Raw genomic sequence first — 24,583 nt, 5'->3', positions numbered from 1 at the left:
GTAAACATTTAAAGGGTTCTCAGAAAGTCTGTTAGCTAACAAAAGTGATCAAACTGCAGCTCAGCTCTGCCAAATACAGTGGCTTGCAAAAGCCACAAACACCCCACTTTTCAGTTATTTATTTGTAAAACATGTTTGGAATCATGTATGATTTTCGTTCCACTTCTCACGTGTACACCACTTTGTATTGGTCTTTCACGTGGAATTCCAATAAAATTGATTCATGTTTGTGGCTGTAATGTGACAAAATGTGCAAAAGTTCAAGGGGGCCGAATACTTTTGCAAGCCACTGTACAAACTGTTTGGAGTTCTGAGCAGGAACATACAGCATAGTCATAGAAGTTATATTCATGTTATGCTAAAGTTATGTTCATGTAAACCAGTGTTTCCCAACCTGTTGGAGCCACGGCACATAACTCACAAAAAACTGTAAGCCACTGTACCTTTAAAAACTTTAAACACAGCGTGATGCAGTTTGATGTTGTGCAGCCACACAGTTTCTGACCACATGTTAGTGGTTGAAACAGAGAGAAGTCGACAGTAACAAAACCACCTCCAGGTCACTTCCTGCTGTCAACTACAGGAAGACAAAACTTGTTTCTTTCAATCTGTAACATAATTGATAAACTCAGTCCTTTCAATAACACAGTCAGTGATTTTACTCTAAGTGTCAAAAAGAGCAAGAACACATGCCTGTGGTTTGGACAGGCAGTGAAGTCAACACAGGTGCTGATGTTTGCTTTTGTGCATTTCTGGAGGAAACCACAACACTGACAGCCAGTCTACAAGAATGTGAAAGAGGAAGGTTTTGCTTGATGTGACTGTGAGCTGATCTCAGTGTTGGTCTGATATCATTGAGCAGCAGGATGGAGGAAACGTCTCTGCTGTGTCTGCTCTATAAGTTCACTCTGTGTTTTTCATGCCTCTGCTGTCTTGTTGAATGTGAAACTCTGAACTCACCTGAGTTTAATTTCTCTTTATGAATGGAAAGCATGTTTTGGTAGCAGCACTCCACTGACTCTGATTTGGAACAAAAATCATACATGATTTTTCACTTCACTGAAACGCATCCTGTTGGTGGGCTCGTTCAGGTCCGTGAGCCTCATATTTGACACCACTGGTTTACACTGTAATTGCAGATGTTGTTTGGGTTTTGAGCCACACATTTCTTCGCAGACATGTTCATTTTCTCAGGATAGAGCCAATCAAATGTGGGCCACTGTCAGTATGATGGAAGGTTTCACCTATATCAAGGTCATAGTCAGAGGAGAGCCACCTAAATCTGAGCTTGACTCCTGTTTATTCTATTAAACAGCTTCTATGGTGGTCTTAATGTGACTGATGGTAGATTAGTAATCAGTTTTGTTGTTGATCAGCTCTGAATCCAAACCTTTAACTCGGTGAAATGAGCCCCTTCGTGTTTATGACGTGTTATGTCCCCACCCTCAGTCTGTTTTTCTTCCTCAAAAGACAAGCAGCCCTGTCACTGAACAGAAACGCATCTGTTTTCACCCTAAATAACGTTCAGCTTTAATGAAAAACTCCTCTTTAAACTCGTCGTCAGGATTAAATTTGGATGTTCTGTTCTTGGGACATCTCAGTATCCTCTGGATATATAGCAAACTTTGAAGAGTCGGATCATCAAGCGGAATTAGCTGCTGGAGCGTCTCAGCTGGACTCACCGTCTGTATCTGCAGGTGAGTTTGAACTAACATAAGAGGTTTGTTCGTATTTGTTAGATTTGTAAACTTGCGCGTAAGTAAACCACGTGACCTATCCGCACTCTCAGCAGATTAACAGTTTAGGAAAACCATAATTTCTGATCAGATTCTGGAGCGCGTTAAATAAACATTTTATTTTTATTTGCTGGCTCCAAAAACCAAAACGTTCAGTCAGAGACGGCGTGAGGAGCGGAGGTTAAAACCCTTCCGCGCAGACTTTGTGGTTCTCTCTGTGCGCGCTCACATAAAAGCAGGCGTTTTATTTTTGTGTTGTGCGCGTGAACGACCGTTTGACCGCCGCACACGTCACTGAGAGACAGGATCAGAGAACAGCTCACAAAGTAAAGCCTTTAAATATACGAGGAAACTGCTGCACTGGTGGTGCAAATAAGATGTGTGAGCAGTGCTGGGCATTAGCGAGCAGCCTAATAAGGCTTTTTATTCTAACTGCGCACACACTGGAAGCCAGAAAGCGATGTCCGTCACTTTGAACTGTAGCGTGTGAGTAAGACACGGCGCAGCAGGCTTTAAGCTGCAGAGCGATATATGACGGATTGCACTCATCGAACAGATGGAAGATAAAAAGGGCAGTTATGTTCAGCCGCTGGGGTGAATAAAAGTCAAGCTTTCTCAAGCTGTCAACAAGCTCCAGACTGCGCACCCGGAAGGATTCATTATTGTGGCCGGCGACTTCAACCAAGCAATTCTCACGACAGTCACTCTAAATTCCAAATGCGCCTGAATTAAATTTACACCAACGTGCGCGGGGCTGGCGGGGCTACAAAGCAGCTGTCCGCCTGCTAATCGGCTCATCTGATGACGCCACTGTGATGCTGCTGCCCGCGAATACGTCACTGCTGAAACGCACAAGGTCTGCCAAAAAACTATCAGTCTGGCCGAATGGGGCTGTCTCAGCGCTTGGACAATTTTTACCTTCAAGAAATCTCATGCTTACAAGCTGCTAGACTGGTCACTTTAAACCACTCTAAACTGTAAATTGTAGTTTCTCTTGATCATTTAGACTTAAGCATATATTTATTTTCTTACTCCTCTTATATATATTTAATTGGTTTTCTTGCACTGATGTAACCAAAGCCTTGTCGTCTTGTCTCTCTGCTGCACTGGATATAGCAGAGATGACAATAAAGTTTATTTGACTTTGACTATGAAGTTCTTCCTCGTGAATGAGTCGCCACTTCTGTGGCTTTTCTTCGCTTTCTTGATTAAATGGAGATCTAATCAAAAGAGATTGTAAGGCTTCACAATCACACCTGTGGTCATTTGTTTGAAACAAATGACTGAAACCTCTCTCCGTTTCACCGTTGACTCAACATAGCTGCCCCACTGTCTCTATTCAGCTGTCATTGATGATTTCTTTAGTAATCTTCTGGTGTTTCTCTGTAATTGCTTCATCTACAGGCTAGTGAAGCTGAACCTAGTTATATTTTAATTCCTCTAAAAATGAAAAATAAAGTGAAAAGAGTAATTGTGTTTAAAATTATAACATGTTCTTTCAACATATAGATCCCATGTAAAGCGCTGCCTTGCAGTTTTTAAGAAATAGAGTCTCTTCTTATAATACAATCAAATGTTATACTGATGAAAAATCGTGCGTCATCTAAAATCATGTATTAGTTTAGATGACTTGTCTCTTAAATCAGCTACTTTCATAGTCACATTTATTTTACCATTTAATCTAAATTAAATAATCTGTTGTTTAAACTCTTTTCTCAGTTTATTTTGCTTAGATTTCTTAGTTTATTTAAATGCTTTTGCAGTTCTTTTAACTTGAGAATCTATTTCAAGTTAATCAGAACAATTTGCTGATTAAGGTTTTGTCTTAGTTTAGTTGATTGAGGGGTTTTTTAATTACCAAAGCTTCTTAAGGTAGCTGTGTAATTCATTTTAATTTTAAAGGTTACTGAACTTGATGTACATTTTTGTGTATAAACTTCTTAAGTAATTCTATGAGCCAACCAACATCCATTTACCTGTTTTATCTCAGATCTTATATTTACATTTTCAATTCTATAGATGTTCTGTTATTTATACTGTGTCTTTGAATAGGGACACCCTTCAGATCAGACAGGATTACTGCCCCCTCAAGGACAACAAACAAATCAATGATATCTTCTTCTTTTACCATCACAGTGCCAACTTTCATCCCCTTGATCAATGTGTCTTCACGGGATATAGATGAGTTCAAAAATAAAATGCATTTATGATCATTTAAGGTGTAAACTTTCAACAAAAAGATTTTAATTCAAAATATTCTTAGTTGTGATTTTTTAAAATAGTCTCCTGCTTTTAGTTTTAGGTTTTTACCCTCATCTTGTTTTAACATATGGCATAGAAACTGAACATTTAACAGTGTTTCCTGAAAACCCTCTGCTGTCTGATCATTTCCTGATAACATTTACATTTACAATAATTGATTACACAGCAGTGGGGAGTAGACTTTATCAAAGTAGATGTCTTTCTGAAAGTGCTGTAACTAAGTTTAAGAATATAATCCACCCACTGTTATCATCTTCAATGCCCTGTACCAACATAGAGCAGAGCAGCTATCTGAACGCTACTCCAACAGAGGTCGATTATCTTGTTAATAATTTTACCTCCTCACTACGTACGACTCTGGATACTGTAGCTCCTGTGAAAACTAAGGCCTCAAATCCAAAGTCCCTGACTCCGTGGTATAATTCTCAAACACGTAGCCTAAAGCAGATAACTCGTAAGCTGGAGAGGAAATGGCGTGTCACAAATTTAGAGGATCATCATTTAGCCTGGAGAAATAGTTTGCTGCTTTATAAGAAAGCCCTCCGCAAAGCCAGAACATCTTACTATTCGTCACTGATTGAAGAAAATAAGAACAACCCCAGGTTTCTCTTCAGCACTGTAGCCAGGCTGACAAAAAGTCAGAGCTCTACTGAGCCAACCATCCCTTTAACGTTAACTAGTAATGACTTCATGAACTTCTTCACAAATAAAATTTTTATCATTAGAGAAAAAATTACCAATAATCATCCCACAGATGTAATATCATCTACAGCTACTCTTAGTACCATCAATGTTAAGTTAGACTCTTTTCTCCAATTGATCTTTCTGAGTTAACTTCAATAATTAATTCCTCCAAACCATCAACGTGTCTTTTAGACCCCATTCCTACAAAACTGCTCAAAGAAGTCCTGCCATTAATTAATGCTTCAATCTTAAATATGATCAACCTATCTCTAATAATCGGCTATGTACCACAGGCCTTCAAGGTGGCTGTAGTTAAACCTTTACTCAAAAAGCCATCTCTAGACCCAGCTGTCTTAGCTAATTATAGGCCAATCTCCAACCTTCCTTTCATATCAAAAATCCTTGAAAGAGTAGTTGTCAAACAGCTAACAGATCATCTGCAGAGGAATGGCTTATTTGAAGCGTTTCAGTCAGGTTTCAGAGCTCAGCACAGCACAGAAACAGCTTTAGTGAAGGTTACAAATGATCTTCTTATGGCCTCTGACAGTGGACTCATCTCTGTGCTTGTCCTGCTAGACCTCAGTGCTGCATTCGATACTGTTGACCATAATATCCTATTAGAGCGATTAGAACATGCTGTAGGTATTACAGGTACTGCACTGCAGTGGTTTGTATCATATCTATCTAATAGACTCCAATTTGTACATGTAAATGGAGAGTCCTCTTCAGACACTAAGGTCAATTATGGTGTTCCACAGGGTTCAGTGCTAGGACCAATTCTATTTACATTATACATGCTTCCCTTATGCAGCATCATTAGAAGACATAGCATAAATTTTCACTGCTATGCAGATGACACGCAGCTCTATCTATCCATGAAGCCAGGTAACACACACCAATTAGTTAAACTGCAGGAATGTCTTAAAGACATAAAGACCTGGATGGCCGCTAACTTTCTGCTTCTTAATTCAGATAAAACTGAGGTTATTGTACTCGGCCCTGAAACTCTTAGAAATATGGTATCTAAGCAGATTCTTACTCTGGATGGCATTACCTTGGCCTCCAGTAACACTGTGAGAAACCTTGAGTCATTTTTGACCAGGACATGTCCTTCAACGCACATATTAAACAAATATGTAAGACTGCTTTCTTCCATTTGCGCAACATCTCTAAAATTAGAAATATCCTGTCTCAGAGTGATGCTGAAAAACTAGTTCATGCATTTATTACTTCCAGGCTGGACTACTGTAATTCACTATTATCAGGATGTCCTAAAAACTCGCTGAAAAGCCTTCAGCTAATCCAAAATGCTGCAGCAAGAGTACTGACAGGGACTAGAAAGAGAGAGCATATTTCTCCTGTTTTGGCTTCCCTTCATTGGCTTCCTGTTAAATCCAGAATTGAATTCAAAATCCTGCTCCTCACATACAAGGTCTTAAATAATCAGGCCCCATCTTATCTTAATGACCTTGTAGTACCATATCACCCTATTAGAGCACTTCGCTCTTGCACTGCAGGCCTACTTGTTGTTCCTAGAGTATTTAAAAGTAGAATGGGAGGCAGAGCCTTCAGTTTTCAGGCCCCTCTTCTGTGGAACCAACTTCCAGTTTGGATTGGGAGACAGACACTATCTCTACTTTCAAGATTAGGCTTAAAACTTTCCTTTTGCTAAAGCATATAGTTAGGGCTGGACCAGGTGACCCTGAATCCTCCCTTAGTTATGCTGCAATAGACGAGGCTGCCGGGGATTCCCATGATGCATTGAGTTTTTCCTTCCAGTCACCTTTCTCACTCACTATGTGCTAATAGACCTCTCTGCATCGAATCATATCTGTTATTAATCTCTGTCTCTCTTCCACAGCATGTCTTTCATCCTGTTTTCCTTCTTTCACCCCAACCGGTCGCAGCAGATGGCCGCCCCTCCCTGAGCCTGGTTCTGCCGGAGGTTTCTTCCTGTTAAAAGGGAGTTTTTCCTTCCCACTGTCGCCAAAGTGCTTGCTCATAGGGGGTCATATGATTGTTGGGTTTTTCTCTGTATTTATTATTGTGCTATCTACTGTACAATATAAAGCGCCTTGAGGCGACTTTTGTTGTGATTTGGCGCTATATAAATAAAATTGAATTGAATTGAATTGAATCTAAAAAGGCTGATTGGGTATTTTTTCCACACTGTCAGGCAGATGGGGGGAGAGTAGGGCTGGGTATCGTCACTGATTTCTATAATCAATTCACAGGATCCCGATTTAATTCAATCCATGATTCAATTCGATTCAATTTGAATCAAAAATATTCTAATTCTGATCACTTATCAGTACATTTCCATATTTATATATCCATAAAAAGAAAGCTGACACTTGTGAGACTTTATCAAAGGTGTAAATATCACATCAGATGCCTTTGTGTCAAAGTAGCTGAGGATAAAATACAGCCTGGCCTGGCTTTTTATAGCAGATAACCTTAAAAATATTCTGCAATAGAACAAAAACGGAAGAAAACAATGAATCAACATATGAGCATTACCGGATGCTGCTGAAGTAAAGAAGAGTAATGTTACAGAGGTTTAATTAGAGACACAGCCAAGTGTTTTGTAATTCACAAAACATAATTTAAAAAGTTTAAATTTCTTCAGTATTGAACAACAGACGTGAGTTTCTTTTCGGAAGCTATTTGAATTAAAGAAAAAAAAACAGTGGCCGACAGCGCTGAACACAAAGGCAGACTGGTAAACAGCGGTTAAAATATCAACACTACAGTCTAAATATCAGGAGAGAAAGTCAATAAGCGTTCAGATGTGTGGCTACATGTTGGTGGCAAACAGAGATTTGAGATGGGAAACTGTTCGTGAAGTACACACAGAGAGAGAGATGTGCATGAAGTGTAATTTTATCGTGGTGATATCAGTGATGAGGCCAACTATTGCAGAGTCTTCAGAGAACTTATGCAAAAATACATTGTAAGCTATAAAAACTCTTGCTGCTGTATTATGAACTGCTGATCTTTGAAGACAGCAGTCACTTTTCTCTTCATTTATTCTTAAAACAGAACACGACGAGGTTGAAAGCACCTAAATGCCACTTGCAGTTTATCTCAGTTATGTGTCGCTTTGATCAAGCAGCATGTGCTAAATCTATCAGCTGACCAGTCTATTTTCATGCAAGCTCTTGCTTAGATAAGACGCGTTGTTACCGCATCTGACACGACGGGTACTCATTTAGTGCTATTTTTCACCATGTACGACACTCTAACAGAGATCAAGCGTCAGTGTCTGAAATCAACACCACCGGTTCAGAATAATTGTTGCTTGTGGTACCCCAGGAGATGTCAGAGAAGATTCTACCAAATATGAGACGTTTGTCTTTTAAAGTGTGTTTAAGATGGTAAACTGTGTATTTTAATCATAACTGTGATTTTTCAGCAGAAATAGCTAAACAGGCCTGATAAGATGGGGAGGTTTTTAGGGTTTCTGAGGAAATATCATCTGTCCTATCACTCTAATACCCACTGGTATTGATAGGTAGGGGATTTTACAATGCAACAATGCAACGATGAGTTGATGTGAGAGTGATTCATGATAACACGTGGGATTTTCACAGTTGTGGTGATCAAAATAATTAAAAATCTTACTCTAATATAAGAAAACATATTTTTCTCAACTATCATATTAACATTAGTAGTTGTGTTCATGTCTAAAATGTGATCCCTGTGTCTAAACGTGTTAAGAGACTACCTGGAAATGAAAAATATCTCACAGAAGAATAAAAAGCGTTTCCTCAAAGGTTTAAACTGTTAATGCTGCTGTCAGTTCAGCTCAGGATATCAGCGACTGTGTGTGAAATGAAAATCATTAACATCAGTTTGACATCAGTCACTGTCTTTTGTGCAACTGTCTTTTGAACTCAGTGATCAGCTGATAAGATGCTTGAACACAGACAAAAGCTGAGGTTAAGCCTGGCAGGCAGCTAGCAGGCCCAGGATTTTCAAACTGATAGCATAAGTGCATCACCTGAAAGTCTCTTAAAAATGTCAGATAAGGTTGAATGACAGTAAGCTTGAGGTCAGAGGTCATGTTTCACGTCACAGGTCACATTTGCAACACTGTGTGAATTGTCTATAACTATTCATCTCTTTGTTAAGTTTGATTATCCTTATTTGCTGTCTAAAGAGCTTGGAAAGAAAAGCGTCTGGACTTCTTTGAGTTGCTTGAAGACGTTTCACCTCTCATCCGAGAAGCTTCTTCAGTTCTAAGGTCAAATGGTGGAGAGTCCCAGATTTAAACCCAGTGGGAGTTTCCCCCCAAAGAGGGACAAAAGGACCCCCTGATGATCCTCTAATCACATGAGCCAAGGTGTGAAAGCGGGTGTAGGTCCCAATCAGCCAGGGTTTCGGGTGAGCTCATTATGAAACCTAGTCCCACCCTATCATGTGATTTGGCCCAGGATGTGAGTGGGCGTTAAGGCGTCTGGGGAGGGAACTCAAAACTGGATTATAGATGGCAGACAGTTGGTGTCGTAAACCACCGCCTCTGTTCAAAGATGGTCGCTCACAGTGGACATAGATGGCCTCTTTCACTCCTCTTTCAAACCATCTGTCCTCTCTGTCCAATATGTGAACATTGGCATCCTCGAAAGAGTGACCTTTATCCTTAAGATGCAGATGGACTGCTGAGTCTTGTCCTGTGGAGGTGGCTCTTCTATGTTGTGCCATGCGCTTGTGAAGTGGCTGTTTGGTCTCTCCAATGTAGAGGTCTGGGCATTCCTCGCTGCACTGTACAGCATACACCACGTTGTTCAGTTTGTGTTTTGGAGTTTTGTCTTTCGGGTGAACCAGTTTCTGTCTGAGTGTGTTGCTGGGTCTGAAGTACACTGGGATGTTGTGCTTGGAGAAAACTCTCCTGAGTTTCTCTGATACACCGGCTACATAGGGGATGACAACGTTGTTGCATCTGTCTTTCTTATCCTCCCTCGCTGGTGTCTGATCTTCTTTTGTGTGCATCTTTGCTGACTTTATAAACGCCCAATTAGGATAACTTATTTGCTGTTGTCTGTCTGTCCACCTACAGGTACAAAGAAAACATTTTCTCTCTAAATAGGCTATTTATGCATTTAATCATTCAGTTATTAATTACCATCTTTACTTGTATGAGATAGGTGGAGTGAGACAAGATGAAAATATAAAACAAATATTTTGTGTCTCTGTCTTAGGAAGCAGCCTTGCTATGACACATGTGGATAGCTAACAAATAGAAAGCATCTAGTTCTGCCTTTGGGCCTCATGGAAACAATATAATTGTTACTTATATAAAAAATATGTGTTCAGATTACCCAGTGCAATAGTCCTGTTGTTCTAAGACTGTTCTAATTAAAATATGAGCCCGAATTTGTTGAAGGTGATCCAGCTGAAAAAACTTTCCTGTAAACATTTAACAGCAGGGATACAGTGGCAAGATGTATTTAAAATCTAATGAAATACAGGATTCAGTTGTTGAACACAAGATCTGAGTAACTAAACTCATATATTTAATTGAAAAAAGAGACTAGTTATTGTTTTCGACTATGAAGAATTAGATGCTTTTTTTAAATTTGTGAACTCTATTAAGAGCAGACTTGCAAACTTGCACAACACCACAGCTGTTTTACTTTGAAAGAATGTGGGAAACAACACAAACACCTGTGTTGAAACGTGAAGAATATTAGTCTATAAAACTGGTTTTAGTAAATTGTGTCATTCAAGGTCCCCTTTGGTTATTTCTTTGTAATGTTTGTCAAGAAAGTCTATAAAAAACTGTATTTGTTATGAATCAAATTCAATATTAAAAAGTTGGTTTCAGTAGAAGCAACCAAAACACTACAGACATAAAGCGCATACGTAACACTTTGTCAAAGGGCTGTCAATTAGATTTTGGTCTAAAATTGTCTTAAAATGATGCCAAGGATAATTCAATAATCTTAATTCAGCTCAGCACTGAAAGATGAATGGAATGATGATGGAAACTATTTCAGACGTGTTATCAATAACAATCTGAGTTTCTCAGACAGCTACAACAAAAAGAAAATATGAAACCCGCATGGACTCTGCTTGTTCTTTGGCACGAAACAGCAAGACTAAGGTTTGATAAAGAACTTGAAAAGCAGCCATATGAACACTGTGATCAAGAGAGATTTGTTTAGCTTCAGTAGGTTCCAGAATATTTGGTATTAACTCCTCCTGATATTGAATCAAGAAGGTGGCAGTGAGTTTATAACTAGCTGCCTGAATACAACAAGTGCAGTGTAATTACAAGTATACCAGAATAAATACTGACGACTGCCAGTAACTTCCAGTTTTGAGTAGGTGGGGTTATCAGGGAAATTCTAGTATGGCATCAATCAACAATACACTGTGAAAAATCACAAAAGTTTCTAAAAAAAAAAGAGAGAACTATAATGTGAATGTGTGTGACTTGAACACAAGACTTTTATAAATATAAAGAGATAACGATAAAGAAGAAGTAGCGCTGTTGGCAGGTAGCTCACCTGTGTGTTAACATCTGGGCGGTGCTTCTCTGCTATATAACAGGTGGTTCTCTCTTTCTTTTTCGTTCACTCCTTTGTCTGAAGCAACAAGCTTTCAGAGCATTTTAAGCTGGATTTAAAAGAAACTAAAAGGTAAGCTGTCTTGTTCTCCTCACATTCTGCTCATACACAGTGATGACTTTATTACATTTGTTGGTACTTTTGTCTGTGGTTTGATTGGCTGTTTTCAGCTCATATCAGACAGCACATGTGCCCTGCTTCAAGCTGCAGTTGTGATAAAGCATTGCTTTATTTTTTAGGTAGGCTGCGTTTGTCATATTTGGTGAAAACAAAATTCCAGGTCTGTACCTGCCTCGGAGTTTTTGCTGCATCCATTCAAGCAGGGGCACGTCTAAAGTGTGGGCTGAGAAACCTGTATTTCCTTAAAGTGAATTCAAAAACTGACAATAAAAGACAAAACCTGAAATGCATAGGGAAGAAACACTTTTACAGTCACAGTTTTAAACTGTGATGATGTGACCCATAGATTTCTAAAGCTAAGTCTGCAACATCTCACTTTATCACACTTATTGTCTGTAGTCTGTATGTGTTTCTATGTGTCACTTATCACTACTCTAACAATTTTCACAAGATCCCCAATGCTACTAGCTGACATATGATCCAAGAGTATGACAGGGTTATTCCTATTATTTATTTCACTCACTTCAACGTAGAAATGTTAAGTTTTCTACAATTTTTTCATTTCACATAAAGTGGGCTTATTAAACTATTAGGAACAATATATTGGTCCAGCTCAGGATATTATGCTATAGCAACTTGTCCAAGTCTCCATTTCTTCAATTTCAATTTTGAAAAAATAAATCAATACAAACAACAGCTGGATATATATATATACACACACACACACACACACACACACACACATATATATATATATATATATATATATATATATATATATATATATATATATATATATATATATATATATATATATATATATATATATATATATATATATATATACAGTTAAGCCCATAATTATTCATACCCCTGCCGAATTTTGACTTAAAGTTACTTTTGTTCAACAAGCAAGTTCTTTTTGAGCAGAAATGACACAGGTGTCTCCCCAAAGATAATAAGACGATGTACAAGAGGCATCATTGTGGAAAAAAAAATATTTCTCAGGTTTTATTTATATTTTAGCAAAAGTATCATGTCCAGAATTATTCATACCCTTCTCAATAATCAATAGAAAAAAGCCTTTATTGGCTATTACAGCAATCAAACGCTTCCTATAATTGCAGACCAGCTTTTTGCATGTCTCCACAGGCATTTTTGCCCATTCATCTTTAGCAACGAGCTCCAAATCTTTCAGGTTGGAGGGTCTTCTTGCCATCACCCTGATCTTTAGCTCCCTCCACAGATTCTCAATTGATTCAAGTCAGGACTCTGGCTAGGCCACTGCAAAACGTTAATGTTGTTGTCTGCTAACCATTTCTTCACCACGTTTGCTGTATGTTTTGGGTCATTGTCATGCTAAAATGTCCACTGGTTCCCAAGGCCAAGTTTTTCTGCAGACTGCCTGATGTTGTTGTTGAGAATCTTCATGTATTGCTCTGTTTTCATGGTGGTGTTTACTGTGATTAGGTTCCATGGTCCATTGGCTAAAAAACACCCCCAAAGCATTAGGTTCCCACCACCATGTTTGACAGTGGGGATGGTGTTCTTTGGGTTGAAGGCTTCTCCATTTTTATGCCAAATGAAGGCAAAATCATTGTGACCAAATAATTCAATTTTTGTTTCATCTGACCATAACACTGAAGACCAGAAATCTTCTTCTTTGTCCAGATGAGCATTTGCAAAGGCCAAATGAGCTTTTGCATGCCTTAGAAGTGCCTGGAGAAGTGGCGTTTTCCTTGGTCTGCATCCGTGGAACCCAACAGTGTCCGTTGGACTGTCTGCCTTGAGACATTGCCACCAGCAGAGCCCAGATTCACCAGAATGGCCTTGGTGGTGATCCTTGGATTCTTTTTCACCCTCTCACTATTCTCCTGGCCAGCACAGGTTTCACTTTTGGCTTCCGACAACGTCCTCTGAGATTTTCCACAGTGCGGAACATCTTGTATTTTTTAATAATACTTTGCACTGTAGCCACTGGAACTTGAAAACATTTGGATATGGCCTTGTAGCCCATTCCTCACTTGTGAACAGCCAGAATGCACAGCTGCAGGTCCTCACTGAGTTCCTTTGTCTTAGCCATGAATGTCCACAGACCACCTGCAGAGAGCTGCTGTTTTTCACCTGTTGAGTTGATCAAAACAGCTATTTCCAATTAATCAGGGTAATTAGGATGCTTTAGAACAGCTTTGACTATTTGGAATGGTATGGAACTTTGGATTTTCCCAGAGACTGTGACAGTTTGTAAAGGGTATGAATAATTCTGGACATGATACTTTTGCTCAAATGTAAATAAAAGCTGAGAAATATTTTTTCCACAATGATGCGTCTTGTACATCATCTTATTATCTTTTGTGAGACGCCTGTGTCATTTCCAGTCACAAAATAACTTGCTAGTTGAATAAAAGTAACTTTAAGTCAAAATTTGCCAGGGGTATGAATAATTATGGGCTTAACTGTATATGTGTGTGTGTGTGTGTGTGTGTGTGTGTGTGTGTGTGTGTGTGTGTATATATGTGTGTATGTATATATATATATGTATGTATATATAGATAAATAGCGCACCACGAACACAGTTCATTCCAACTTACCTGCAGTTGTCTCGATGGTTAACAGACAGCAACAGATTCAAAGTTTAATTTCAAGTAATGGCGCATTACACAGACGCGAGCAAGTGTAATATCTCATCACTTCAAAAATTACTATTTGCATGCGGTATTATATATTATTCACTCTATTTAAATAGCTTACCTTCACTTCTGTGGTTCGATCGGTTTCAATGGAAACGGAGAACGGACCCAGAATTTGCTTGCTGTCCCGCTCAGTCAAAAAGTCTGGCGCATGCACAATTTGGAACACAAGACTCACGGTTTGGGATATATTTTACTGCATTTATTGATGTTATGTTGTTACTCTTAACAGGGTATAATTACCCCATTACTTTATAATTCTTTGGCTGAGTGCATTAATAGAGTAAATTTGATATGATTGGCATAGATTATATATACCTCTCTCCAAAATAGCTTTTATTAGAGTATAACTTCTTTTTCTTCTGCATTATTTATGCAAAGTAGAAAACTTCAAGATAAGCTTTGTATCAGAGAGCAGCAGGGATGGACATGAGCATGAGACACACTTTGCTGGGGTTATTCTGTAAGTATTTTCTGCGAATGGCAATAATTAAAAGAAATGTTTTTCTACTGTGAGAGATGAAGTGCAGAAGTGCGTGTGTGTGTGTGTGTGTGTGTGTGTGTGTGTGTGTGTGTGTGTGTGTGTGTGTGTGTGTGTGTGTGTGTGTGTGTGTGTGTGTGTGTGTGTGTGTGTGTGTGTGTGTGTGAGAGAGAGAATGCTGATTATGATTTTGATTTTCAGTTTCATAATTTCTCGATTTAATCTTTGCTCCAGTGCTTGCGTCAGCCTTCTCTGGCAATGCTCAAGGTAAGAAACTGCTTTCTTTTTTATTTCAGTCTGAGTAACACTCAAATTAACATTTTCTTTGTATTTATATTTTACATATAAAACTATTAATTCTATGTATCTGCACTATATTTTAAGTTCACATGTTGTTGGTCACATGAGAAAATATTGCACTCAGGCATGAGGCTAGTTTTGGTGCAGAGGTTTTAGGTTATCCAGCAGAAGCCAGTGGTGGAGAAAACGAGTGCAACCACAGACACATAAAATATTCGTAAATGTAGTGATTTTCTCACAAATTGAGATTACTGGTATTACTACAGGGTACATTTTGAATAAGAAATACTTCTAACACTGGCTAAAGTGTACTATTATGACAATGAGACCATACAGTAAGCCTCAGGAAAGATGTCTTCCTGACAGATAAAGGCTAATACTTGGGCAAAGTAAATATGACACGAAATTAAAAAAAAGAACTATCACAAAATAAAGACTATAAATTTAAGTTGCTTACATAATAGTTTGTGAATGTGTTGTTGTGTTACAGTTTTTGTCTATGACCCAGTTAGCTTTCTTGCATTTACTTTATTCATAAGTTATAAAGACCAGATTTTTTTAATCTCCTAAATGGATGTTTTGATGTGAACAGTTCATATTGAGTTTATTGTTGTCTTTGAGCCCGGCTAGACTCAGATATGCTGAGGTGAAACGTCCAATGAACACAGGATATTCAGTGTTCATCTGATGTTGCATTGGTTGGATTGCATAATTTGGAAAATGTTCATTCAAGTTATTAGTTTCAGCTCAATAAGTTGAACATTGTGTTTTGTGCTGCTCAGTGTTACTAGCTGTTTTTGTTCAAGGACACAATATCTGAAACAACAGCTTTTTAAAATACAATAACACATCCCAAACATATCAGATTAACTTCCTATTAGTATTAAACTCAAAATGCAGCATGCTGTACATGTGTAGTATTATTGTAAGAAACATTATGATACATTTTGATCAATTGTTTTTGTCATGTGTTTTTTTCTCCTAATCTATGAGCACATATACATGGTTAATTAGTGTGGCAATGCATTTTCTGTAGTTTAATTGTCTTAGTATTTATATTATATTTTATATATTATTTATATTTTATTATATTTTTTATAGGGTGTTTAAAAAGAGGTTTCAGATTTGTGAAATTGTTTTCATCAGTGAATAAAACAGAAACAAAAAAATACCTTTCAGGGGACTGTAACAACTAAAACATTCACTAAAATGACAGCATTATTAGTGACAATTATTGTATATACTTTCTATGTAGTACTTTTGTTTATGAAATAAGTAACACGTTAATGTTCTCTCTCTCTCTCTCTCTTGCTTGCCCTTTTCTCATAATACTACTGGAAAAGTGAAGTACCTTTTTGAATCACCCACTGCCATACTGAGACCAACAAGGTATGAGTTACCAATAGGGGGCAGCGTGACACTGAGCTGCTCTGTGGAGGGCTCTGGCAACTGGACGATTTTGTGGTACAGAGCTGCTTCATTTGGTTCTAAAGAAGAGCCAATGACAGAATATGAAGGGAAGAACGCTATTATTGTGTCACAAAGAGGTCTCTACTCCTGCAGAGGAAGAAGCGATTCAGGTCGCCTCACATACAACAGTGATAAGGCCATCATTAAAGACACTCGTGAGTTTAGCGATTTATATCTTTGTTATGAAAGTTAAACTTATGTGATCTGTCCTTCTTTTTGTCTTTCTGTCAGTAATATTACCTTAGTGAAGTATGACATGGAAATAACAAGGATGACTTGTGCTTGACTTCGCTGTTTAAATCTTTCACTTGTTTCACAGAGTTCGTTTGTAAATTGAAAGATATAAATTTAAGTAGTTTAAATGACCTTTTTAAACTTTGTGTGTGGATATACTGTATGTTCAAGCAGAAGAAATTAAACCACAGTTAACAGATCATCTGCAGAGGAATGGCTTATTTGAAGAGTTTCAGTCAGGTTTCAGAGCTCATCACAGCACAGAAACAGCTTTAGTGAAGGTTACAAATGATCTTCTTATGGCCTCTGACAGTGGACTCATCTCTGTGCTTGTCCTGCTAGACCTCAGTGCAGCGTTCGATACTGTCCACCATAATATTCTATTTGCGCAATTAGAACATGCTGTAGGTATTACAGGTACTGTGCTGCAGTGGTTTGTATCATATCTATCTAATAGACTCCAATTTGTGCAAGTAAATGCACTTACTTTTTAAATTTGCAAATTAAAGTTCCTAACTGAATGACATGACCCTAAATATGAGCCTTGATGCTGGTTGTATTCTCGAAATACATCCGAAAAGATTCTTTAGTGCCTCCTTTAGTGGAGTTAAGATGCTGACACGCATTTAGACGAGCATGACACTTCACCTGAAACTCAAAGATCAGGCTGGTTATTTATCCCCACAGGAGAGGATGTTCACTGTTGGATGTATTAGTGAGTCTTGAAGGACTTTGTTTGAAGTGAAGAGATTTGGGTTTCATATATCACCTCATAATATAAAGCGCGTTGAGGCAATTGCTGTCATGGTTTGGCATCAAGTAAATTAAATTTAATAGAACTGAATTGAATGATGCTTCTGTCTCTTAATTTAATATTTTCTGTGAACAGTTCCTATTACGGCCATTTTGACTATACAGCCCAACTGGACTCAGATATACATGGGTGAAGCATTCACTGTCAGATGTGAGATCCCAGGAGGAGAAGAGACTTCCTGGAGCTATGACTGGAGACCAGAAAGGTTCACCACATATTACACAACCAATGAAAGAACCTTCTACAATGTTGGTTGGGAAGACAATGGAAATTATCAATGCAGGGGCAAAACTGTGCTTTCCTTGACAGAATGGAGTAATGTCATTCCAGTCACTATATCATGTAAGTTGGACAGACATGTCTTACCCATATAAACTGTTTCATCCAAATGATCCTGTCCTGTTTTTACAGTCTCTTGTCCTGTGTGTATGTTGAGTTCTTCTTCACTCGTCTCATTAGTCTGATCTTGTTCACTTGTGCTCCCTAGTGTGTTCATTTTCCCTGGTTACCTCATGTGTGCCACACACAGCGTACTGTGACATGCTGTGGTTCAAATAACATCAATAAAATTAGTCTTATGTATAACAATGGTACAGTTTGTAATTTTGTAGCAATTTACTTATGTTCTTGTTCAAAAGTGAACACAGGCCAAACCAGAGGGATGATAAGTTGGCTGTTTAAGAGGGCAGAGTGACCCTGACCTGATTTGTGAACCCATCACTTAGCAATGTTATTAGAAAAAATAAAACAAATTTTAAAAAATCTGATCTAAAAAAAAACCTCTTTCAACAGTTAAACTGCATCCTGTCCTCACCGTGTCTCCTTCATGGCTGAGTCCCGGAGCCTCAGTAACTCTGAGCTGTGAGATTGAATATCCCTCGGAGGGATGGAGCTATTACTGGTATAAAGCTATCCCTAATATGGACATAAAAGAAGAGCCCTACAAGTACGAGCTGCTACCAGATGGCAGCGAGACTGCTCAGACTTTGTACATCATTACCGGACAAACACACACAGCAGCATATGTGTGCAGAGCACAAAGAGGAAGGAACTACTACTACACCTATTACAGTAAACCAAAGTTTGTCTGGTCTGCAGGTCAGTTTGTTTCTGTCCCTTTTTGATAAGCTGTATTTAATGTCATTAATTATTTATATAACCTTAAGATCAATGTGCATTTGCGCTCCCTGCAAACAAGGACTAAATTTAACATTTTCCCTTCTCTCTATGATCAAGTAAGAGTGAATTCCCTTCTTTGGTTCTTTTAACAGATCCATGTGCTTTTACTTGCATTTAAGCTCATGTCAATGCTTGATACTTAGTTTTTATGTGTTGTGCTTTCACTTATCCATCCATGTTGTTTTTCAGATCTTTATTCAGCAGCATCTCTCACAGTCGGCCCTGTAGAGCAAAGATTAGGCTATGACTTTGTCAGACTGACCTGTACGGGAAACTCTACTTGGTGGAGAGTGAGGAAGTTCCCTGAGAATAGCGTGCCGTATTGCAGTGACGTTTGGAAACTAAGAGAATCCGTATGCACACTCTACACAGTAGTTTCATATTCAGATGATGGAGTGTACTGGTGTGAGTCTATGTCAAAACAGCTCAGCAATGCAGTCAACATCACTTTACAGGGTTTGTAGAATATTTTTTGTATCTTATAATGTTTCATAAATATTTCTCTCAATACTCTGTATGTTAAACATTTTTTTGTGAAGAAACAGGCAAAAATGTAAATGTTATGTTGTCTCTGACACCAAAGTAATATTCCTGAAGATTGTCATGTAAAAGCTGCAAAAAGGACCCTTCTACATTGCATCTGCAGTAAAAGTATTCACAGCACTTGTTCCACATTTCGTCATGTTACTCTTATAAACTTTCCAAAAGAACAACCAAGCAAAAATCTCTGGCCCGATGTCGAGCATTGTGTCTGGAAACCAGGCACCACTCATCACCTGACTATTACCATCCTTACAGTGAAGCATGGTGGTGGCAGCATCTGAGGTGAGGATGTTTGCACCACCAAGAACTGAGAGACTAGTCAGTGTTGAGTGAAAAATTAATGCAGCCACGTACAGAGACACCCTTGATGATAATCTCCTCCACAGTGCCACATCTTCCAACAGGCCAACGGTCCTAAGCACACAGAGTTGGATTCAGGACAACTCTGTTAATGTCCTTGAACTCGATTAATGATCTTTGGAGAGAGTTGAAAATGGCTGCGCACCAACACTCCCCATCCAAGCTAATGGAGTTTAAGAGATCTCACAGGGGGCAGAGTAACCTTGACAGTTCGAAGGGCTCTGTGAGCTAAAAGAAAGGATGATTAGTTATGCCTCACTTACTGTTTTGTCCAATTTAAAGCAATGCTGGTGTTATTTTATTAGACATATTCAATAACATCTGTATCATTATTTTCTGTTGGCGTTTTAGTACTGAGTAAAGCTACTAATATATTTTATTTTATTTTTTCATATTTTACTCTGGGCTTGTGATTAGGATAAGAATGTTCTGGAATTTAAAACAGTGTTGTTTCCAAAAAGGCAGCTGGTTACAGGCTGAATCAGGGGAAATGTTAAAAAAAAGATACCCTGGAGCTTAGAGGTTAGGTTTTTATGTCATTAGACACAATTTAAAAGCTCTATGTAGTTCATGAACCTGCTGTTTATTTGGAAATTATTATTTTTATAGAATAGTTATTAAATAAGCCAGGTCACATGTCACATCTGCATGCTACAAGACATTTATGAAATCTATTATTATTGCAAATAAGCATTTTTTGTTTTTCTTTTGTTCTGAAAGCCTGCACAAGCTGATCCAGTTGAAACAATATCATCTGACTGTTTTTCAGATTTTTATTCTGGTCCTCTCATGGTGATCCCTGATGATCCTGTGAAAAAGGGAACTTTCGTTAGTCTTAGCTGCAAGTTGAGAATAAAAAAAATCTTTCCCAGTGTGGCTTTTTACCACAATAACAAACTTATCCAAAATGATTCCCGAGAGGAGCTGAACTTCTTGGCAGTGTCAAAGTCTGATGAAGGTTCCTACAAGTGTCAGTACTCAGGAAAAGAGTCGCCATCACGTTACATGTCAGTTAAGTGTGAGTAGCATTGCAACGTTATTTAAACATGACTTTAAAACCCATCTTAATGTTTGAGAAGGAACTCAGTCCTCATGCATTGTGTTAGCAAATATGTATAGCAGATAAAAATGTGTGCCTGTTTAAGTGAAGTAAATTTACTCTGTTTTATAGTTTATTAAATTATATTTTGTAAAAATGTCTCATATAAAATCTGTTAATTCTGTTTGGTTGTTTATTATCACACTAGCTGCTGTGGGACCTGAAAGCTCTTCATTTCCTGTCACAGCCAGAATGAAAGTCGTGAATGCAGTCGCCTTCATCCTGGTCAGTACTGAAACCAGTTATTATTACCATTTTAATCTGAACTGACACGGAGTTGAAAGTCAAAAGTAAAATGTCAGGAGTCCTTGTGGATCTAAATAAAGCAAATGATAGGGTGCCAAGAGAGGAACTGCGACACTGCATTTTTTTGCATGAGGAGGTCAAGACTGATAGAGTGGTATGTGAGAGTGGTGGAGGACTTGTATGAAGACAATGAGCGAGGTGAGCAGTAGTAACAAATGGGTTTAATGATGATGTAGAACTACATCAGGGATCGTGTCTGGGCCCCTTGTTGTTTGCAGTGGTGATGGACAGGCTGACTGAGGAGGTCAGGCTGGACTCTCTGTAAACTATGTGTGGCGTGAATAAGGCATCATGGAACCACTGATTGTAATTATGAGCCATTTATTTACAACGACTGACGCTCCCAAACTGCCAGCCGCACATCAAACCACAACACACAACAACCCAACTCCCCTTATGTAGGTCGGTGGGCGTAATTGCCGCACCGGCACCCCGGACCACGCCCTACCATATACCCCCTTCACCCGATTGGGCCGGAGAGCCATGTGGCTGAACCTACTCCCCCCGTGACACCGTGATCTGCAGTGCGAGTTGGGAGCAGTAGAGGTATGGTTTGGAGAGAAAAGGAGTGAATGTCACTAGAAGCAAGACAGAGTAAATGTGTGTGAGAAGATAAACATACAAGGAGTAGAGGTCATGAAGGCAGATGGGTTTAAATCCCTGGGGTCAAACATCCAAAGTAACTGACATGAAAAAGATCGATCGGTGCCTGTATCGCTTTAAGAAAAATCACATGACCAGGCACATGACCAATAATCAGGAGGAGAGGAGACTGTCTTTGGTGTTGGCTTATTTATCCTGTACTAAACAATGAAACTACAGAAAAAACAAGACTTTCTCCAGTTTGGGATCATCTGGGATCACAGTGGCCTGAAAGAATTTTTTTCTTAGAGAGTTGGTGTCACTGTGGAGGATAAGAGGGACAGGTGAGAGGGAGGCAGATAATCTGCTGTGGTGATTCCTAAAGGAAGCAGCAGGAAGAAGATGATTTTGACTTGCCATTAAGCCGTTATCGACCTTAATGTACATGCAGCTCATGGCTGTCAGTATTCAAGTCCACGAGACCTTGTTCTTAAAAATCAGTTGCTGAGCAAGCAGTCAAACAGCCAACTGACAAATAGATCAAAGTTAAACAAAATTGTAAATACTTGAAATAATCCAATCCAAATGTTAGTGTTTCACATCATAATAACCGCATGCAGACTCACAGTATGAAAATATTGCATAATTCTGGTTTTAGTTATACCGTAGTTTCCAAATACTTGGACTTGGCAGTGTATATGACAATGTGATATTTATGGAGTCCAATAACATTAAATTAATTGTTGCTGGATGTTTCTTTTATGTAGGTAATGATGCTGCCTATGAATCAGTAACACAAATGGAAGAAACTGGAGAAGGTACCGTATATATTTTAAATATTAAAGAGCAATACGACATATGAAAGCTTTTTGATTGAAGGATATCAGGTTTTGGAGGATTTGGCTCATTGTGACAACCTTAAACTTTCTGTCTTTATGTGGATGTTTTACAGGTCAGTGAGGAGAGCTGTACCCACAAAGCAAAAAAAGAAGCATTTTATGAACCCACTGTTGCTCCTCTCAGACACGCTTCGTATTTTCTACAGTTAGTTTGTTTGAAGATAATACAACTAAATACAGACTTCATACTTTGTTTCAGCACAAACAAAACCATAAATACATTATTCATGCTCTTTGTTTTTTACAAATACAAAATGTAAAAATAATCATTTGTAGTAAGAAAAATCTGCAATATGTGATCCTGGGTGACTGATAATGCATCTTTATATAATGTAGCTCTGAATAATCTCTGTATAGATAGTGCATGCAGTATGAAAATTCTCCTGTGCCTGTCCTTATGCCAGCAGAGGTGAAACTGTACAGTAAGTGGTGCTGAGGCCAATCAGGATTATCCATGATGATTACAGTTTTTTACTAATGTTCCATATTTGATTTTCTACCTTTCTGTACCAAATAAATGTTTAAAAGAAATTCAGTGGGCACATTCATTTGTTTGTTTATTAATATTGTCTTAAATTTTGCATAGATAAAGCTCATAAAATTAACATGGATTTTAGATTTTACATTAAAGCCAGTTAAAACTGCCAACAACAACAAACAGAGAGGGGAGAGAGGAAACATTCAAAACAAATTTGCAACCACATTTTGAGGAAAGTTTAAACAGAAAGGGTCGTGTAATAAGCAGAGCTGTATTTCAATTTCAGTGATGAAATTGCCGTAGCAACTGTTAAGGAGGAGGAGGCTCAGAGGAAGTTGGAGCTTGTTACCATTATGGGCTCATCATGTCAGAATGAGAATGAACAGTTATCAATTACTTACAGGCTTCTCGTTGTATTCGAATAAACAGTATTAAAGGACACACATGGACTGCCAACTCTGAAAAGAAACAAAATGTGATTTAAGTCACTCATTAACTTAAAATAATGCGTGAACTCAGGAGACCCAAACAAAAACTCACCTCAGTTGCCGCCCCATGTGGGAGTGAAGAAGGAGTGAGCTCTAGGTGAATGCAGTCCTTAAATAACATGTGACAGGTGAGTGCAATTAAGGACAAGCACCACACCCAGTCAAAGGTGAGAAAAGGAAACAAGGCAAATCTCCTTCCTTCAGATTAAGGAACAAACAAAGACCACTGAGCTGTATGTGTTTCATCTTGTATTCATTAATTTTTTATCGTGTGTTGCATTTAAATCTCAATCCTGTTCATAGGATTTACTCTCTCTTCAAAGTACATGTAGGTATCACAGTTGTTATAATGTATTTAATAATAAAAAACAAAAAGTTGCATTAACCATTTTAAACTATTTTAGTTTTTTCCACAAAGATATTGTGAGCAAAGTGGTAACAACTTGATTACAATAGTCTCAGAAGTATATAAATATAGCGCTGCATATGTCATAGGTGTTTATAAAACAAAATAAAACAAACAAAAACTTTTGTGTTTGGAGTATAGATTGCTAAGTTTATGAAGTGAACCTAAAGGCACCAAGAATTGCGTCCACATATTGAAGCACAAATCAGGGAATTTAGTCTTTTGCACTTTGCCCTCTTTCCAAGGTTGGTACAGTGTCAGAGTATGTGAAGAAATAAAAAAGGTCGGACATGTTGATATGTTGAATATGAACTCAACCCAGAATGCAAATCTGCTAATCAGGCTCCACAAAAAGTATATTGGCGTGTGTTTATTGAAGGAGCTGTACCCAGTGTTGCCAACTTAGCGACTTTGTCGCTATATTTAGCGAGTTTTCAGACCCCCTAGCGACTTTTTTTCTTAAAAAAAGTTGCTAAAAAAAGACGTGAAAGCACGTATCGCTTTTACTCTCAACAAGCAGCGGGTGCTGTAACACAGTCAGTTCTACTTTTACTCTTATGCTGTTTTGTGGATCACAAGGTTTAAAACTACTTATAAACACACACACACACAAAGTAACTCCACCAGAGTGCCTATTTCGGATCACTTTTGCCAGTCCAAGCCCGGGTAAAGGAGCAGGGTTGGAATTGTGACATTAAAAAAAACAATAATTGCTAAAAGAAATTTAATTTGTAGTTCTAAATAAACTCTAAATGCATTTAGGACGTTTTTTGCTCACTTTGTCTCTTCCACGATGTTATTTCTCTCTCCAACAACATAGGTTACAATTATATTAGCATGACCAATTATGCAAATTAGGTGATGACGTCATTTAGCGACT

At 38.3% G+C, this 24,583-nt stretch overlaps 1 protein-coding gene across 2 annotated transcripts; it reads left to right on the top strand.

Annotated features, from left to right (window-relative positions):
* Positions 1-1,480: 1,480 nt before the first annotated feature.
* Positions 1,481-22,862, top strand: LOC116329904. 2 transcript variants are annotated; one of them, XM_039606239.1, is made up of 12 exons: positions 1,481-1,697; positions 11,279-11,326; positions 14,449-14,527; positions 14,780-14,812; positions 16,189-16,470; positions 17,439-17,705; positions 18,156-18,461; positions 18,732-18,998; positions 20,215-20,463; positions 20,693-20,769; positions 22,200-22,250; positions 22,385-22,862. In XM_039606239.1, exons 3-11 carry the CDS (start codon positions 14,488-14,490, stop codon positions 22,224-22,226), a joined length of 1,548 nt encoding a protein of 515 aa, XP_039462173.1. In that variant the 5' UTR covers positions 1,481-1,697; positions 11,279-11,326; positions 14,449-14,487; the 3' UTR covers positions 22,227-22,250; positions 22,385-22,862. The 2 variants fall into 2 exon arrangements, with proteins under 2 accessions (XP_039462173.1, XP_039462164.1); XM_039606230.1 differs by lacking the exon at positions 11,279-11,326.
* Positions 22,863-24,583: the final 1,721 nt, after the last annotated feature.

This window comes from Oreochromis aureus, linkage group 3 (genome assembly GCF_013358895.1).
Source record: "Oreochromis aureus strain Israel breed Guangdong linkage group 3, ZZ_aureus, whole genome shotgun sequence".
In the NCBI taxonomy this organism is placed as follows: domain Eukaryota; kingdom Metazoa; phylum Chordata; class Actinopteri; order Cichliformes; family Cichlidae; genus Oreochromis; species Oreochromis aureus.
Note: the sequence above shows the minus strand (reverse complement) of the source record. Positions and strands in the feature narration are given on the sequence as shown.